At 41.4% G+C, this 19,453-nt stretch overlaps 1 protein-coding gene across 1 annotated transcript in view; it reads left to right on the forward strand.

Moving 5' to 3' along the window:
• The first annotated feature begins 974 nt into the window (after positions 1-974).
• The window catches only part of LOC143035050 (calcineurin-binding protein cabin-1-like), a 134,725-nt gene continuing 116,246 nt past the window's right edge, over positions 975-19,453 (forward strand). The window contains exon 1 of the mRNA XM_076201524.1: positions 975-1,190. Coding sequence (XP_076057639.1) covers positions 975-1,190 — 216 coding nt within the window. The remainder of the gene's footprint in view (positions 1,191-19,453) is intronic.

The raw sequence follows: 19,453 nt of genomic DNA on the forward strand, positions 1-19,453 counted from the left end.
CATCACAGCGGCGCTGTGCACAAACTGAGGAGTTACGGGACCGTAAGAGTTGGCATTGCGTTGAGCTAAGTCTAAAGAATAAGCTTGATCATAAGCAGCCTGTAAATCTAAAGTCTTGTTTTCCAAGAGACGTTGGTGAATCAAAGGCGAGGTTCGACCATTAATAAAGGCATCCCTAATTAACTCTTCCTTGTACTGTTCAGCACTAATTGCCTTTAGGTTACAATCCATACCTAACTTACGTAGTTCTCTCAAAAACTCATCTAAGGATTCACCGGGCTTTTGTTGACGAGTTGCGAGTAAATGCGTAGCGAATAGTTCACTGGGTGTCTTTACATACAATTTCTGTAGAACAGAAATAGCCAAATCATAATTACAGTAGTACATTCCTCGATGTATTCATAGACATTATGACTAACACAGTTCACAAGAGTTCTTAGTTTGTCAGGTGCATTTTCTCCACACTCTTGTATGAAGTTGGAGAAGGTTTTATACCAATGCTTCCACTCTCGCGCTGCAGTTGAGGAGCTGGGGTCCAGATCCAGACGAGCCGGCTTTAATAGTTTTTCCATGTTCTAGTTGATTAAATTGTCATAATAATAAGACTTGGTAGCTACTCCCAAGCTTTAATCAACTAGAACACCTGGAAATACATTACAAAATATAAGTTTACACAATATGTATATATGTAATGAACATATAGGACTCATCATATGAGTAGACCACCTAATTGAACAAGTAAAGGGAAGGAAGCAACTAATGAGGAGAGTCACGACTGTTTCTCTAACCGGTCCCAGACAGAATGCGACGACGTAGCTAGTTAGCTTCGTCTACAGTTTACCGAGTATGACGCGCAACCAAAACAAACGACGTAGCCAGACAGACAGACAGTGTATGACGCGCAAACAAACAAACAAACGATTCGAAGTTAAATGACAAAATATGACAATAGACTTGTGCCTTGCTTTTTCATTATGAAATGGCTTTTTGCTTTTGTTTTTCACAGATCTCAGAATTTAGAGCAGGTGGTCAATTATTACACAGAGGGGCAATATCAGTTGGTGGCAGAATTGATTGTTGCTCTCTTTCATGAAACATTACCAAAACCAAGACCTGGGGTAACTTGGCCATCACGTCAAACTCAACTTGCTATCATGGTTGACTCTCATCTTAAATTAGGTAATCTTAAGGTATGTATTCTTTGTTGTGTTATTGTTTGATAATTATAGATATGATACTGTTTAAAGAAACTCCACAAATACCTACACATTACATACTTGAATGCTTCCCTATTTTGACCCTTACAAAGTGGCATACATATACGTAAGGCCTTTTCTCCTTACAAGGGAGGTAGCCAAAAAACAAAGGCATAATCCACTCCCACCCATTCCATCCCCACGTACTCCACTCCCATCCACCCCTTCCCTCCCTCTTATCTTGGCTTCCTACTGGATGAAGGGTCATCTCTGCATCTCACTCTCTGCCCTGGGTCAGAAGCGTGTTGCGAGACACAGCACATTCACATTAACCTCTTCAGTACGGGCCCAAAATGTTGCGGGCAGCATTACCTGCCAGACGTACGACGTGTCATAATAATACTTGCATCATAAAATATAGTCACCGCTTATATCGATTGTTCTCTCTTTCACCCATGAATTTTGGTAACAATAGAAAATGTGATTAAAGACAGTTTAGAGAGTATGTTATTACACAGGGGCAACTACAATAGATATAATCAAGACGCCGATATGGCAGCCTCGCGTATCCACTTGCTCCTCATGCCGCCCACGTATGCGGCACCGTATGGAAGGGGTTAAAGGCTACTTCATTAAATCAGCAACCCCTCTCCCAAACTCTGTCCCCTCATGCATAAATGGAGAAGATGTGGAGAAATCCCTTCAGGCTGTGTCAATTTATTTTTCACACATACTCCCTCACCCCCCATCATCCCCCACCCACTCCCCCTCATGTATCAGAGCATCATCCATACACAGCCATTTACTCACCCCTATCTTCTGTCCTCTCCTGTCCTTCCTCAATAGACATTCCCCTCTTTCCCAGAGCCCCTTTTATCCCATTAATCCATCTCATCCTTGGTCACCCCCTCATGTTCACTCCTTCCACCTCTGCCCTCCACACCTCTTTTATTAATCTTTCTTCATTCTTTCCATGTATCCAGACCATCCCAATACTCTTTCATCAACCCTATCTCCCAACTCCCTTTCCACCCCCGGGCTCCTCCTCCCCTCATTTCGCATTCTATCCAGACTAGTACATACATATACCAAGGCTTTTTCCCCTCTACAAGGGAGGTAGCCAAAAAACAAAAGCATAAAAATCATTCCCACCCATTCCATCCCCATATACTCCACTCCCTTCTACCACCTTCCCTCCCTCTTATCTTGGCTCCTCCTGGATGATTGGGTCATCCCTGCATTTTGCCCATTGCCCTGGGTCAGAAGCAGTGTCACAAGACACAGCACATCCACAGCATGGCTGCTTCATTAAATCAATGACCCCCCCCCCCCCCTCCATCTCCTCAGGCAGAAAAGGAGATGAGGATAAATCCCTTCAGGCTGTGTGTTACTTTTCACACATACTCCTTCAACCCACTCCCTCCCATGCATAACATAATCATCTATACACAACCATTTTCCATTCACCCCATCTTCTGTCCTCTCCCATCCTTCCTCAACAGACATTCCTCTCTTTCCCAATGCCCCTTTTACCCCATCTATCCATCTCATCCTTGGTCACCCCTTGTGTTCATTCGTTCCATCTCTGCTTTCCACACCTCTTTTACTAATCTTTACTCATTCTTTCCATGTGTCCAAACCATCCCAATACTCTTTCATCAACCCTATCTCCCAACTCCCTTTCCACCCCTGTTCTCCTCCTCACTTCATTGTTTCTCACTCTATCCAGCCTAGTAACCCCTATCATACTTCTTGTGCACCTCGTCTCAAACACATTCAAACTCCTCTCTTCCTCCCCTATGTTCCATGTTTCTGCGCCATGCAGTGCTGTCGGCACGATCACTCCTACAAAGGATTATAAAGGCGGAGCATGCCAGCAGGAGACCTTTTGGTCCATATCTAGGTTGGATTAAAAAAAAATCATAATAATGATAAAATGATAAATAAAAACTATAATAATGTAAATACATACATATACCAAAGGCTTTTTCCCCCTTACACAGGGGGTAGCCAAAAAGAAAAAGGCATAGAAATCACTCCCACCCATTTCATTTCCCATATATTCCACTCCCCTCCACCCTCCTCCCCCTCCTATCGTAGCACCTCCTGGATGACGGGTCATCCCTGCATCCTGTCCACTGCCCTGGGTCAGAAACAGTGTCGCAAGACACAGCACATCCACAGCAAGGCCGCTTCATAAATTCGGCGACCCCCCCCCTCTCCGTCCCCTCATGCAGGAAAGGAGAAGACGGGGAGAAATCCCTTCGGGCTGCGTCAATTTTTTTCTCATACATACTTCGTCACCCCCCATCACCCACCCACTCCCCCTCATGCATCACAGCCTCATCAATACACAACCCTTCTCCATTCATCCCTATCTTCTCTCCTCTCCTGTCCTTCCTCAACAGACATTCCTCTCTTTTGTAAAGCCCCTTTCACCCCATCCATCCATCTCATCCTAGGATGCCCCCTCTTATTCACTCATAATGTTAATGATAATGTAAAATAATAAATAAGATACATAAATTAATGCATAGGTACAGCTAAATAACAAACAAACAGGCAAATAGCAAACAGCAATAAATTGACATATAACTAATAACAAATAAGAATCAAACAAATAATAATAAACAAAAAGACAAATGATAACAAAACAAATAAACAAATATAAAATAAATTATAATCATAACATCTTGCTTAGGTGTTCATCGAAATGATTCTTAACCTCTTCAGTACGGGCCAAAATCTTGCGGGCAGCATTATCTGCCAGACGTACGTTGTGTCGTAATAATACTCGCATCATAGAATATAGTCACCGCTTATATCGATTGTTCTCTCTTTCACACGTGAATTTTGATAACCATAGAAAATGTGATGAAGACAGTTTAGAGAGTATGTCATTACACAGGGGCAACTACAATAAATATAATCAAGATGCCGATATGGCAGCCTCGCATATCCACTTGCTCCTCATGCCGCCTACGTATGCGGCACCGTATGGAAGGGGTTAAAGCTTCGAACTGAACTACATGACACTGCCTTTGCAGGAAGTTTATTCCATTCATTAACTACACCCACTCCTTGTTTAAACGACCTACTCGGTTAATGACAACTCGGAGTAACGACGGGCTTTATGACATTCGTTTAACGTAAATCTCCCGAAGTTACGACGTGTACAATAATTAAGTTGGCTGAGGCAAATTTATATGATGTTATAAATGAACTTGTACGGTGGATATTACCTGTGAGGTAAAGTGTTCTGAAGCTTAGGTCTACATTACCATGCTATATTGCGCCCATGGTCAAAACTAAAAAAATACCCCGGTATTCAATATGGAATGTCAGCATATGCGGATTTGGTCATATACGGTAATTTCAGGAACCTAACCACCGTAAATAAACAGTAAATAAAGCTTTAATGTACTGTATAAAAGAGGGAAAATACACGAAAATAAAGATACATGTATTGCTGGACATTGTACATACAGTACATGTACGTATATGTATACACTTTCGCTTAACGACCAATTCGGTTAACAACGGCGCACTGGTCCCAATTGTCGTTGTTAAACGAGGAGTGGTTGTACACAGTTGGCGAAGTTGTTTCTACCCACTTCCAAATTAAATCTATTTCCAGACAGTTTGAGACAATTGTTTCTTGTCTGATTCTCATTCAGTGTAAAAATTTCCTCTTATCATCCATTCCCAAATGTCTATTTCTCATTACACTTTTTAATCCCCCAAGGCATTTACTTGCTTCTCTCAATCTACATTCTACCTACACCTTCGCTACTCCCTTTCCCATCACATTTGCACCCAAGTATCTAAAACTATCCACTTCCTCCAGCCTCCCTCCCTTAACCCCTTCCATACGGTGCCGCACACGTAGGCGTCATGGGGAGCGAGTGTATTCGCGAGGCTGCCATATCGGCGTCTTGATTATATTTATTGTAGTTGCCCCTGCGTAATGACATACTCTCTAAACTGTCTTTAATCATATTTTCTATGGTTATCAAAATTCACGGGTGAAAGAGAGAACGATCGATATAAGCGGTGACTATATTTTATGATGTGAGTATTATTATGACACATCGTATGGCTGGCAGCGGCTGCTGCCTGCAAGATTTAAGGCCTGTACTGAAGAGGTTAATACTCACGTCCAGTCTGCTGCCACTTTCTCCCCGTACATATCATCACCTTTTACCCATATTTATCTTTAACTTCTTTCGCACACCTTCCCAACTAACTTCCTCAATCCCTCCTCTGATCCTGATAAAAGCGCAATGTCGTTAGTAAACAACAACTGACTTATCTCCCACTTTTTTCCGTTTTCTTTAGCCATCTTCAATTCCTGACCCATTATTCTTGCATTTACCTCTCGCACCACCCTATCCATGTATAAATTGAACAGCCAATGTGACATAACACATCCCTGACAAAGTCCCACCTTTACCTCAAACCACTCACTCTCTCCATTTGTAATCCTAACACAAGCTCTACTACTCTCGTAAAAACTCTTGACTGCTCTCTTATGTTCCATGTTTCTGCACCATATAGTGCTGTTGGCACAATCACTCCATACAATCTCCTCTTACCATCCATTCCCAAATGTCTATTTCACATTACACTATTTAATCCCTCCATGGCATTTACTTGTTTCTTTCATCCTACATTTCATCTCCACCTCCACTCCCTTTCCCATCACATTTGCACCCAATTATCTAAAAACTATCCACTTCTTCCAGTCTCTTTCCCTTAAGGGGGTACGCGACACCTGGGGGGGTGAATTTGGTCAAGATATGGCATTTTTCAAAACTGTGTTCAAAATGTTCGTATACCACTTAGAAACAAATCCCGACAAATAATTTTTCAGCCGCGCGCAATTTAAAGGTCCTGGGTGAGGATTAAAGGGACAGATTTAAAGGCGCAACCCACACTAGAAGGAGGCGTGCCACTTAGGACCTTCAGGCGCAGCGAATAACGTTGAAATTTGATTGAATTTACACTCACCCAGTGTATCAACGGCCAATACGATTGTGGAGGGGAAGGGAGGAAGGTGGAGGGAGAATATTTTGCCAACTTTGTGCGAAACTAAGCGTTAGTTACCGGCTAGCTCTGAAAAGGGAAGTACGCATGTCTCATGAGCTCTCATTGCAATCTATTACTTTAGCTAGTACATATTACTCTTTAGTACAGTCATCATGGGTAGCAAAAAGAACAAAAGAACATCACAATGACAAAAAACAGCAGTTAAAGATGGCAAGCAGTCAAAGACGACTAAAGATCTCACCACCTCTCACTCCACCACCGCCCTCACCTGCACCTCTGTGACGGTGACAGAGGTAAAGGACAACATTAGACTAAACAATTCAAAGAGGAAGATTAAATCCAAAGAAGAAAGCAAGAGGAAAAAGATCAAGGCTATACAGGAAGAAGAAAGAAGAAGGGACATCATATGATGCTGGAGGGGGTGCCCTACCAACATAGATTGGCGAGGGGAATCTGATGAGGAAAGAGAAGGCGCCCACTACTGGAAAATAAACCTCTTTCCAATGATTTAGATACCCTGAAGACCCCCAGCAGAGAGGTTTCATATGAAGAAACCGCCAAAGGTGCAAAAAAGCAAATTATATGATGCTGTCGTCTGTGCGTCGTCACTACTGTGACATACTTATACTTTAGTTTTTCAGTATCTAAAGTACTTATAATTAAAATATGTTGATAATTTTTACTGTACTTATTATATAATAAGAATTAAGCCATGAAAAAATCAGTCAAATTGGTGAAACTATAAGCAAGTTACAGATATATTCATATTTCAAGTTGCCATATCTCCGTTCGATATTTTTCTACTTTTTTTTAATCATAAAAAATCTAATATACATTAGATTTAGATGAAACTTACAGGGAATATTACTTTTAGTAACTGCTAGGGCCGATCGTTCGAATATTTTGAATAGGATGAAAGAGTTTGGAGTAATAATGGAAACGAGCAAAAAAATTGTATTTTTCACGATTTTTGCCAGCCATTAAAATTGAAATGCCTGTATACAAAAGTATAAAGGAAATTGTTCAATTACTCAATGACCGGCCCTAGGTGTGCCTACTGACTAATCATAGCCAAAATATAAAACAAATTGGTCTACGTATTATGGTGCTGTGCACTTTTAAATGTTGCTACTGGTATACGTACATGTGTACATGTGTACATACATCATTCTGCTTCACCTAAAATGTAGGCAATATGGATACCTATTTACCTGAGAAGTTTCAGCTCTTTACTCTAAATATTTTAGAAAATGACCTCCAGGTGTCGCGTACCCCCTTAATATTCACTTTCAGTCTGCTGCCACTTGCTTCCCTTGTACATCTCATCACCTTACTTTTGCCCACATTTATCTTCAACTTCCTTCTTTTGCACATCCCAAAAGGACACCCATTCCTGTATTGCAAGAAATCCTCCATTCTGTTGGTCAGAATAATATTGTCTTTTCAACTTAAGACCAAATGTCAGGCTATTTCCATATTCCTCTTACTCCAGAAAGCCGACCCCTAACAGCCTTCTCAACCCCTTCTGGTTATTTTCAATTCAAGCGCATAGCTTTGGGTCTAACCTCTGCTGCTTCTGTCTTCACAAGACTTATGCATTGTGTTCTTGATGGCTTACTTGGTGATAATGTCTTTATGTATTTGGATGACATCATAATAGCTTCTAAGTCAATCCCCGACCACATTCAAACCCTTCAGCAAGTATTTTCTCGTCTTGCTGATGCCAACCTCAAACTCAAGTTGAGGAAATGCTCTTCCCTTAAGAAACAAATTCATTTTCTGGGTCATATCCTCACTTCTAATGTCATTCTTACTGTTCCTGATAAAGTCAAAACTGTTGCTGACTTCCCTCGTCCCACGGACATTTAGCACCTTCGCTCCTTTCTTGGACTTTCAGGGTATTATCGAAGGTACATCCGCAATTATTCTGAAATTGCAGCTCCTCTCACTTCAATGCTAAAGAAAGATGCTCTTTTCCACTGATCATCTGCCCAGAAACAAGGTTTGCAGACTTAAAGAATGCCCTTACTACTGCTCCTGTCTTAGCTTTTCCTAACTATGACTTACCTTTCATTCTCTACACCGATGCCTCTTTCCAAGGTCTTGGTGCTGTCCTTATGCAAGAACAAGACACACATCTTCGCCCCATTGCCTTTGCCAGCAGACTCCTTAACAAAGCTGAACGTAACTATTCTGTCACGGAAATTGAAGCCTTAGCAGTCATATATGCTCTTCGACATTTTAAGGAAATAATACAAGGCTATCCCGTCACAGTCCATACAGACCACCAGGCACTTCTTCAACTTTTCAAAGGCAAGAACTTGTCTGGAAAACTTGCTTGCTGGTTCTTGAGCATTCAGGAATTCAATCCCACCTTCTTGTATGTGCACAGAACAGCAAACAATGTTGCTGATGCACTTTCTAGGAATGTTGCTGCTATAAATTCCCTCCCTCAGCCAGTCACTCTTACTCATGCACGTATTCATGCAGCTCAAAGATCCAATCCAATTTGGAAACATGTGATATTTTCTCTCGAGTCAGGAGGTACATCAGATCTTACAGACTTCCCTACCTCCTTGGAACATTTAAGACTCGTCGATGACTTTCTTGACCACGAAACCACACTTTCCAACAAACATGAACCAAACAGACTTGTACAACAACTCGTAGTTCCTTCTGACTTAGTACCTGAAGTTCTGTTCCTTTTACATGATTCTCCACTTGCTGCAATATCCAGGTAAAGACAGATGCTTAACACAGGCCAGACTTCAGTACTTTTGGCTTACTATGAGAAAAGATATCCATGCCTACATTGACGCCTGTCATTCATGTGCTACCCATAAAGGTCATATTCACAGCAAAGTTCCCATTTTGAAATATCCAATCCCTAGCAAACCCTTTGATATGGTTGTGATTGACCTTCTCAAGTTATCACTCACTTCTAGTGGAAATCAGTACCTGTTTGTGTGTATGGACCATTTTTCCAGATTCTGTATCCTTGAACCTATTCCCGACAAGACTGCTACAACAATTGCAAAGAACTTCATTGGCAAAGTTATTTCCCCCTTCACTACTCCCAAAATTCTTCTCTCTGACAATGGCACGGAATTCAACAATGAGATTCTTTCCAATATTTGCAAATCCTTTCAGATAACAAAATGTAATATCGTTGCATACCAACCCAGTTCAAATGGCCTTGTCGAACACCAAAAGAGAAAGATTTTCAATGTTCTCCGACACCTCGCTTCCAACCTTCATCTCTCCTGGGATATGTCCCTATGATAAAGTCTTGCCTCAACAGTGCCATCAATAGGTCCATATTAGAGTCGCCTCACTTTGTCATCTTTGCTTCTGACAAGCGACTTCCATATGACCTTCTTGCTTCAGATATAGGCCCCATTTACAACCTTGATGATTTTGTAAAGGTTTTACTTTCAAATTTCAGCTCTCTCTTCAAGAGAATTACTCAGTCTCTTTCACCAAAGATGAGATGGCCCATTTTCACAATAAAAATACAAGAGAATCTAACATTGCAATAGGTGACATCGTCTATGCCCAGAACCATTCTCCATCTTCCAAGCTTTCACCCAAATTCCTTGGTCCCTTCAGTGTCCTCGCCTTCAAACCTACAAAGTCAAATTGAAATATTTACATCAGACACAGAATCCATCATACACCTGGACACCCTTAAGCTCTTCTCCTGAGGTGTAGATTATGACAATGACCCTCTGACTCCCACAGACACACTTCCTCCTTCCCTTCCCCATTCAACGACCCGTCTCCCACCCATATAATCTTCGCAGCCGTCATACTTCTTGAACCTTCTCACTATATAGCTGCCAAAGTGTTCTCCACTTCTGTCCTTTCTAGACTTTAATATTACAATATGTTTATATATATACAATTCCTTATGTATGCATGTCAATTCTAGCTCACCATACCTCATGTGTCTCTGATGGCAAATTCCAAATGTATCTTGATGTCAGATTCCACTGTACATCGCTGGGGTCGGTGACAGATATCTGGCCAAGCATTTGTAGTATATGTTAGTCATTATTAATTCTGTTAGCATTGTGTATACATGTAGGAAATAAAAGTGATGCGTAATTGGATGTGTGTGTGTGTTCGTATGTGTAACAAGTATGGAAGTTTCTCGAAGAAAGCATAATTGCCATTTCTTTTTATATAATTATCATTTCTATTTTTTGTAGATGCAAAAGTTGAATGAATGAAAAATAGATTATTGATATTATTAAATTTGAATTATTGTATTATATTGAGTGTATGTTCATTTCTGTGTGCGAGGAAATATTTGTTAACAATTGAGTGAAAGCAATTCTCGAGACGCCATTCCAGAACTAGGTGACGCGCTATACATGGGTCAGAAGTGATTCAGAAGCATTAGAGGCAAGACCTAGAGAGTGTGTGTGTGTACTAGTAACATTGGTACTTTGATCAACTAATTCTGTGCTTTTCTGTGAAATAAACACTGTGAACTACAACAGACTTGTTTTCCATTGTTGTTCAACCAACACCAAACTCCATCACTAACTTCCTCAATCCCTCCTCTGATCCAGCTACAAGTGCAGTGTCAGCAAACAACTGTCTTATCTCTCACTTTTCTCCATTTTCTTTAACCATCTCCAATCCCTGACCCACTACCCTTGCATTTACCTCTCACACCACCCCATCCATGTATAAATTGAACAGCCAAGGTGACATAACACATCCCTGACGAAGTCCCACCTTTACCTCAAACCACTCACTCTCTCCATTTCTAATTCTAATACAAGCTTTACTACACCTGTAAAAACTCTTGACTGCTCTTAAAAGCTTTCCTCTTATCCCATATATCTGCAATACCTCCCACAGTGTCTTCCTGTCTACCCTGTCATAAGCCATTTCCAAATCCATGAAAGCCCCAAAAAATCATTACCTTTTCCTATAGCTTTCTCACATGTCTTACCACAAAAATTTGATCTACACAACCCCCACCTGTCCTAAATCCACATTGTTCTTCACCAATTACTCTCTCTGTTCCTCTCCTAATTCTCTCAAAAAGACCTTCCCATACACCTTCCCTACTACACTATACACACTATAATCAAATGCTCGCTCAAAGAAGGAAAGGTACCACGACTGGAAAAATGCAAACATTGTACCAATATATAAAGGAGGAAACAAGGAAAATCCAACTAACTATAGACTGGTCTCCCTGACAAGCACAGTAGCTAAAATATGTGAAAAAGTGATCAAAAGTAGATGGGTTAAACAGCTCAAAGAAAAATCTATACTAAACCCAAGCTAATTCGGATTTTGACAAGGAAGATCATGTACAACAAACCTAATCTGCTTCTACTCGAGACTAATAGATATAATAGATGAGAGGGATGGATGGGCAGACTGTGCCTATCTAGACCTACAAAAGGCATTTGACAAAGTACCACACAAGAAATTAATAAGAAAATTAGAATCAATAGGTGGCATCGCAGGTAATTTATTAGAATGGATGGAAGATTTCCTGACTGGGAGAAAAATGAGGGTAGTAATTAGAGACAAATACTCGAAATGGGAAGAAATGATAAGTGGTGTTCCACAAGGGTCAGTGCTGGCTCCAATCATGTTTGCCATATACATAAATGACATGGATGAAGGAGTTGAATGTTATATGAATTTCTTCGCAGATGAATAAAAAATATTAAAGAAAGTAAGAACAGAAGAGGACTATAATTAATTACAATCAGACCTGGACAAAATCTGGAAATGGACTCAAAAGTGGGAAGTGAACTTCAATATCAAGAAGTGTAGCATAAAGGAGTTTGGAAAAAGCAAAAACAGAATTTCAAAAAATTACAAAATTGGTGAAGAAGAAATAAAAAAGTGCACTCAGAAAGGGACCTTGGAGTAATAATTGGCAAAGACATACATACATATACTAAAGGCTTTTCCCCCCCTTACACGGGGGAGTAGCCAAAAAGAAAAAGGCATAGAAATCACTCCCACCCATTTTCATTTCCCATATATTCCACTCACCTCCACCCTCCTCCCTCTTATCTTGGCACCTCCTGGATGACGGGTCATCCCTGCATCCTGTCCACTGCCCTGGGTCAGAAGCAGTGTCGCAAGACACAGCACATCCACAGCAAGGCCGCTTCATAAATTCGGCGACCTCCCCTCTCCGTCCCCTCATGCAGGAAAGGAGAAGACGGGGAGAAATCCCTTCGGGCTGTGTCAAATTTTTTCTCATACATACTTCGTCACCCCCCATCCCCCACCCACTCCCCCTCATGCATCACAACCTTATCTATACACAACCCTTCTCCATTCACCCCTATCTTCTGTCCTCTCCCGTCCTTCCTCTACAGACATTCCTCTCTTTTGTAAAGCAAAGACATGACACCAGATAAACATATAAACAAAATAGTTGGTGAAACCTACAACCTATTAAGGTCAATGGAAGTGGCATTTGACTAATTGGATGAATAAATTATTAAAAAAAATATTATTTACATTGATTAGAGAATAAACTGGAATACGCAGCGACACTATGGACACCCAGTACTAAATAGAATATAAGGAAACTAGAAAGAATACAGAGAGCAACAACAAAGGTGGCACCAGCTATTTTCAAATTAACATATGAACAAAGAGTATTAAAATTGGAACTACAAATACTAGAGCAGAGAAGAGGTGATCTACTGACTATATTTAGAAGCATGAAAGTAATGGAAATCCTCGACAGGAATGATTTACTAAAAAATGACAATGGAAAAACAAGAGGTCATGAAAAGAAACTCAAAAAGGATAACTATAGAAGAGATTGGAAAAAGAATAGCATCCCACACAGAGTGCTGGATATATGGAATAACATAGAAAAAGAAACAGTGTGTGCAAATACTATTCAAGATTTTAAGAAATACTTGATGCTGAAAGATACAAAGACGGGTCACCACGAGCATAGCTCTCTTCCCATGTAATACAACTAGGTACAACTAGGTAAATACTTAACAAACTGATCCCTCTGAAACTACTACACTCACACTTACCCCCTTTTCCCCTCATAATGTGGAATTATACAGGCACTTCTCCAGTCCTCTAACAATCTACCCTCTTTTAAACAAACATTAAATAACCTCACCAGCCAGTCCACCATCACTGTACCTCCCCTTTTTAGACACTGCATGATACCCATCTAACTCAGGTGCCTTACCTGCTCTCATCATTTTAACCACTTCCATACGGTGACGCCTACGTAGGCGTCATGAGGAGCAAGTGGGTACGCGATGATGCCGACGTTGGCGTCTTGATTATATTTATTGTAGTCGTACCTACGTAACCTCCATTCTCTCTAAACTGGCTTCATCATATTTTCTATGGTTATCAAAAGTCACAGGTGAAAGAGAACGAAAGATTGAGCACTGACTTTATTTTTTATAATGCGATTATTATGACGCAACATTGCATGTCGGGCAGCTAATGCTCCCAGACATGCAATGTGCCCCGGAGTGAAGAGGTTAACAACTGCTTTCATCTTATCTTTCCATATTTCTCCTCCATTTTCCTCATTCATCACTGTCATTTTCTTAATGCTTCCCACTGCAACTACCTTTCCCTACCTATCCTCATTCACATTTAGCAACTCCCTAAAATACTCTGCCCATGTGCTTACTGCCTTCTCTTTCATTATCATCTCTTCATCTGCACCTTTTACCTTTTCTTCTCTACTTAATTTGTCTCCTCATTCTCTCTTAACCCCTTCCATACGGTGCCGCACACGTAGGCGTCATGGGGAGCAAGTGGATTCGCGACACTGCCATATCGGCGTCTTGATTATATTTATTGTAGTCGCCCCTGTGTTTTTACATTCTCTCAAATGTGCCCTGAATCCCATTCTCTGTGGTTTTCAAAATTCACGGGTGAAAGAGAGAACGATCGATATAAGCGGTGACTATATTTTATGATGCGAGTATTATTACGACACGTCGTACGGCTGGCATTGGCTGCTGCCCGCGAGATTTAAGTTCCGTACTAAAGTGGTTAATTTCTTTCCAAAATATATTTTTATTACTTTATAAAAAAATTCTTTCATACTCATATCCTATTTCCCATCTGCTCTCCTCTTTGCCTCTTTTATCTTATGCTTTACTTCTCTTTACTTTGTACCTCTTGTATGATACTCTCATCCTATTTTGTAACCAGTCTGTGAATGCTTGCTTCTCTTCTACACCCTTCTTTGCTTCCTCATCCCACCATTCACTACCCTTCCTTTTATTACGACCCATCCTCCTTGTTCCACACACCATCTTTGCACACCTTGTGACTCCCGCCTTGAATCATCCCCCATTCCTCTTCCACTCCTAATTCTACTCTATCCTTCATTCCCTCCCACTCCTCTCTCAGCTTCTTATACTCCTCCTTTTCTTTCTCATTTAAGCAGTTCAATTTAAGGACCTCTGTACTCTCTCTCCTTTTCCTCTTTCTCTATCCTCCACTCTCAACTTACCTTCCAACAAAAAAAAATCTGATATTCCTCCACTCTCTCCCCTTAGAACATGTACATTTTTAACTCTTCCTACTATTCTCCGTCTGTGGTATTGGCTGCATGTTATTGTGGCAAAGTAGCATGCAGTTGATACTTTAGAGTCTATGTGGGGTGCCCCTATGGACCATAGCCACACATCATTTTGTCTGTGATAGAGGAAAACTCTGTTCATAGAGAAACTATGACACTTTTATACTACGACTGTCCATCTGTTATGCTGTCCCCCAACTTCTTGTTACTGTCCTGCACAATTTCTCTGAATATTCATTTCCTTTTTTGCCTACCTACCCTGTGGTGGGGGCAAAAGAATACTGCCACTAAGTATTTCCACTTGGATCGTAAGAGGTGAGAAAAAAGGGACAGGGATTGGAAACCAGCATCCTTCTCCCTGTAGCCACTCAGGGGACATTCCTAAACGAAAAAGTAAAGGCATAAGAGAGTCTGGGAGTTTTCGGAACAGCACCCTAAAGTTTGAGTCTCTTAACCTCTTCACTATGGGGCACATCGCATGTCTGGCAGCATTAGCTGCCCGACGTGCGATGTTGCGTCATAATAATCGCATTATAAAAAATAAAGTCAGTGCTCAATCATTCGTTCTCTTTCACCTGTGTATTTTGATAACCATAGAAAACTGATGAAGCCAGTTTAGAGAGAATGGAAATTACGTAGGTACGACTACAATAAATATAATCAAGATGGTGACATCGGCAACAAGGAGTACCCACTTGCTCCTCATGCCGCCTACATAGGCATCACTGTATGGAAGTGGTTAATGTGCGTGGATGTGGTAGAGATGAGAGTAAAAGGGAAGAGATAGGTAGTATGTTTGTGAGAAGATGGATGTGTTAACTTTGAGTGAAAGTAAGTTGAGAGGGAAGGGTGAGTGTAAGTTTGGGAGTGTAATTGGGAGGTTATCAGGAGTGAAGAGAGGGCGAGTGAGAGAAAGGGTGGCTATACTAGTAAGTGAAGAGATAAGTAAACGTGTAGTGGAGTGAAAGGAGGTTTCCTCAAGGATAATGTGGATGATGGTGAAACTGGAAAAGGAGATGTGGGTTTTTGTAAGTGCATATGGGCCTGGTAGTGAGAAGAGTGTAGAAGAAAGGGAGGCTTATTGGGTAGATTTAAATGAGTGCATACAGGGATTAGGGAGAAACAACAATGTAGTTGTATTGGGAGACCTTAATGCTAGGGTAGGAAATGAACCAATTGACGGAGCAGTTGGGAAATGTGGAGTTCCAGGAAAGAATCATAGTGGAGAGTTGATGGTGGAAATGTGTCTAGAGAGTTGATGATAGCAAATACAGTGTTTCAGAAGAAAGTCAAGCATAAGTACACATGGGAAAGGGTGATGGATGGAAGGGTGGTAGATAGAGCGTTAATGGACTATGTAGTGGTAGGTAGGAGTATAATAGGTAGAGTTAAGGATGTACATGTACTAAGGGCAGAGAGTGAGGAAATATCAGATCATTTTTTGGTGGAAGGTAAGTTGAGAGTGGAGGATAGATGGAGAAAGAGGAAAAGGACAAAAGGTAGGGAAGTGCTTAGAGTGAACTCTTTAAAGGAAAAGGAGAAGGAGTACAAGAAGCTGAGAGAGGAGTGGGAGGGAGTGAAGGATAGAGTAGAACTAGGAGTGGAAGAGGAATGGGGATGGTTCAAGGAGGGAGTCTCAAAGTGTGCAAAGATGGTGTGTGGAACAAGAAGGACAGGAGGAAATAGAAGGAAGGGTAGTGAATGGTGGGATGAGGAAACAAAGAAGGTTGTAGAGGAGAAGAAGCGAGCTTTCACAGATTGGTTACAAAATATGACGAGGGAGTCATATGAGAGATACAAAGAAAAGAAAAGAGAAGTAAAACACAAGGTAAAGGAGGCAAAGAGGAGAGCAGATGTGAAATGGGTTAAGAGTATGAGCAAAAATTTTGAAAGTAATAAAAAGATGTTTTGGAAAGAAATTAAGAGAGGAAAAGGAGGCGAATCAAGTAGAGAAGAAAAGGTAAAAGGTGCAGATGGAGAGATGATAATGGAAGAGAAGGCTGTAAGGGGAAGATGGCCAAAATATTTTAGGGAGTTGCTAAATGTGAAGGAGGATAGGGAGGGAAAGATAGTTGCAGTGGGAAGTGCTAAGAAAATGATCGTGATGAGTGAGGGAAATGGAGAAATAAGGAAGGATGAAGTGAAGGCAGTTGTTAAGATGATGAACGCAGGTAAGGCACCTGGTCTGGATGGATGCTATGCAGAATCTCTGAAAAGAAGGAGGTACAGTAATGGTGGACTGGCTGGTGAGGTTATTTAATGTTTGCTGGAGAGAGGGTAGAGTGCCGGAGGACTGGAGGAGTGCCTGTATAGTTCCACTTTACATGGGAAAAGGGGACAAGCGTGAATGTAGTAGTTTCAGAGGGATTAGCTTGTTAAGTGTAGTTGGGAAGGCTTATGGGAGGGTCTTGATTGAGAGGATTAGGAGAAGAACGGAGTAATTGGCGAGGAACAGTGTGGATTTAGGACGGGTAGAGATTGTGTAGGTCCGATTTTTGTTGTAAGAAAGATATGTGAGAAAGCTATAGGAAAGGGGAAATATGTTTTTTTGGCTTTTATGGATTTGGAAAAGGCTTATGACAGGGTAGACAGGAAGGCACTGTGGGAGGTTTTGCAGATATACAGGATAGGAGGAAAGCTTCTAAGAGCTGTCAAGAGTTTTTACGAGAGTAGTAGAGCATGTGTCAGTATTACAAATGGAGAGAGTGAGTGGTTTGAGGTAAAGGTGGGACTTCGTCAAGGATGCGTTATGTCTCCCTGACTGTTCAACTTATACATGGATGGGGTGGTGTGAGAGGTAAATGCAAGTGTGGTGGGTCAGGGATTAGAGATGGTTAAAGAAAATGGAGAAAAGTGGGAGGTGAGCCAGCTGTTGTTTGCAGACGACACTGCGCTTGTGGTAGGATCGGAGGAGGGATTGAGGAAGTTGGTGGCAGAGTTCAGAAGAGTGTGTGAAAGAAGAAAGTTGAAGATAAATGTGGGTAAAATTAAGGTGATGAGATGTACAAGGGGTGGAAGTGGCAGCAGACTGGAAGTGAGCATTAAGGGAGAGCAACTGAAAGAATTGGATAGTTTTAGATACTTGGGTGCAAATGTGGCAGGAAAAGGTGGAGTGGAGGTGGAGGTAGAATGTAGATTGAGAGAAGAGAGTAAATGCCTTGGTGGATTAAAAAGTGTAATGAGGAATAGACATTTGGGAATGGATGCTAAGAGGAGACTGTATGAAGGAGTGATTGTGCTAACAGCACTGTACAGGGCAGAAACATGGAACATAAGAGAGGAAGAGAGAAGGGGATTGAATGTGTTTGAGATGAGGTGTCTGAGAAGTATGATAGGGGTTACTAGGCAGGATAGAGTGAAAAATAAGGAGAAGAACAGTGGTGGAAAGGGAGTTGGGAGATAGGTTGATGAAAGAGTATTAGGAGTGGTTTGCACATATGGAAAGAATGAAAGAAGAAAGTCTAGTAAAAGAGATATGGAGGGCTGATGTGTAGAGAGTGAACATGAGGGGATGTCCTAGGATGAGATGGATGGATGGGGTGAAGGGGGCCTTGGGGAAGAGGGAAATGTCTGTTGAGGAAGGACAGGAGAGGACAGAAGACAGGGATGAATGGAGAAAGGTTGTATATGGATGATGTTGTGATGCATGAGGTGGAATGGGTAGGGGGATGGGGGGTGAGGTAGTATATGTGAGCAAAATTTGATGCAGCTTGAAGGGATTTCTCCCTGTCTTCTCCTTTATGCATGGGGGGACGGAGAGGGGGGGGGTCGCTGATTTAATGAAGTGGCCTTGCTGTGGATGTGCTGTGTCTTGTGACCCTGCCTCTGACCCAGGGCAGTGGACAGGGTGCAGGGATGACCCGTCATCCAGGAGGTGCTAAGATAAGAGGGAGGGTGGTGGGGAGTGGAGTGTATATAGGGATGGAATGGGTGGGAGTGATTTTATGCCTTTTTCTTTTTGGCTACCTCCCTTATAAAGGGGAAAAAGCCTTGGTATATGTATGTATGTACTATTCTCCTGGTTACTACTGCATAATCCATTAATGCTCTATCACCTTTCCATCCACCACCCTCTCCCATGTGTACTTATGCTTGACTTTCTTCCTAAACATTGTATTTGCTATAATCAACTCTCTAGATACATCATCAACTTTCCACTATGATTTTTTCCTGGAATTCTACATTTTCCAAGCACTCCATCTATTGGTTCATTTGCTACACTTGCATTAAGGTCTGCCAATACTATTACATTGACAATTTTCCATAATCCCTCTATGCACTCATTTAAATCTATTGAAAAAACTTGCTTTCCTCTACACTCTTCTCACTACGAGGCCCATTTGGTCTTGCAAAACCCACGTCTCCCTTCCCAGTTTCACCTTCATCCACATTTATCTTGAAAAAACCTCCCTCCACTCCACCACATGCTTACCTATTTCTTTACTCAATAGTATAGCCACCCCTTCTCTCCCGCATCCGCTCTTTACTCCTGAGATCCTCCCAACTTCCCTCTCTAATACTCGCCCCTCCCTTTCAACTTAATTTCACTCATTGCCAACACATCTATCTCCTCACAAACATACTGACTATCTCTCCTTTTACTCTCATCTTTACCACATCTACGCATATTAAAAGA

Source organism: Oratosquilla oratoria, chromosome 2 (assembly GCF_046742065.1).
Source record: "Oratosquilla oratoria isolate Oo_2021 chromosome 2, ASM4674206v1, whole genome shotgun sequence".
NCBI classification, from domain to species: Eukaryota; Metazoa; Arthropoda; class Malacostraca; order Stomatopoda; family Squillidae; genus Oratosquilla; species Oratosquilla oratoria.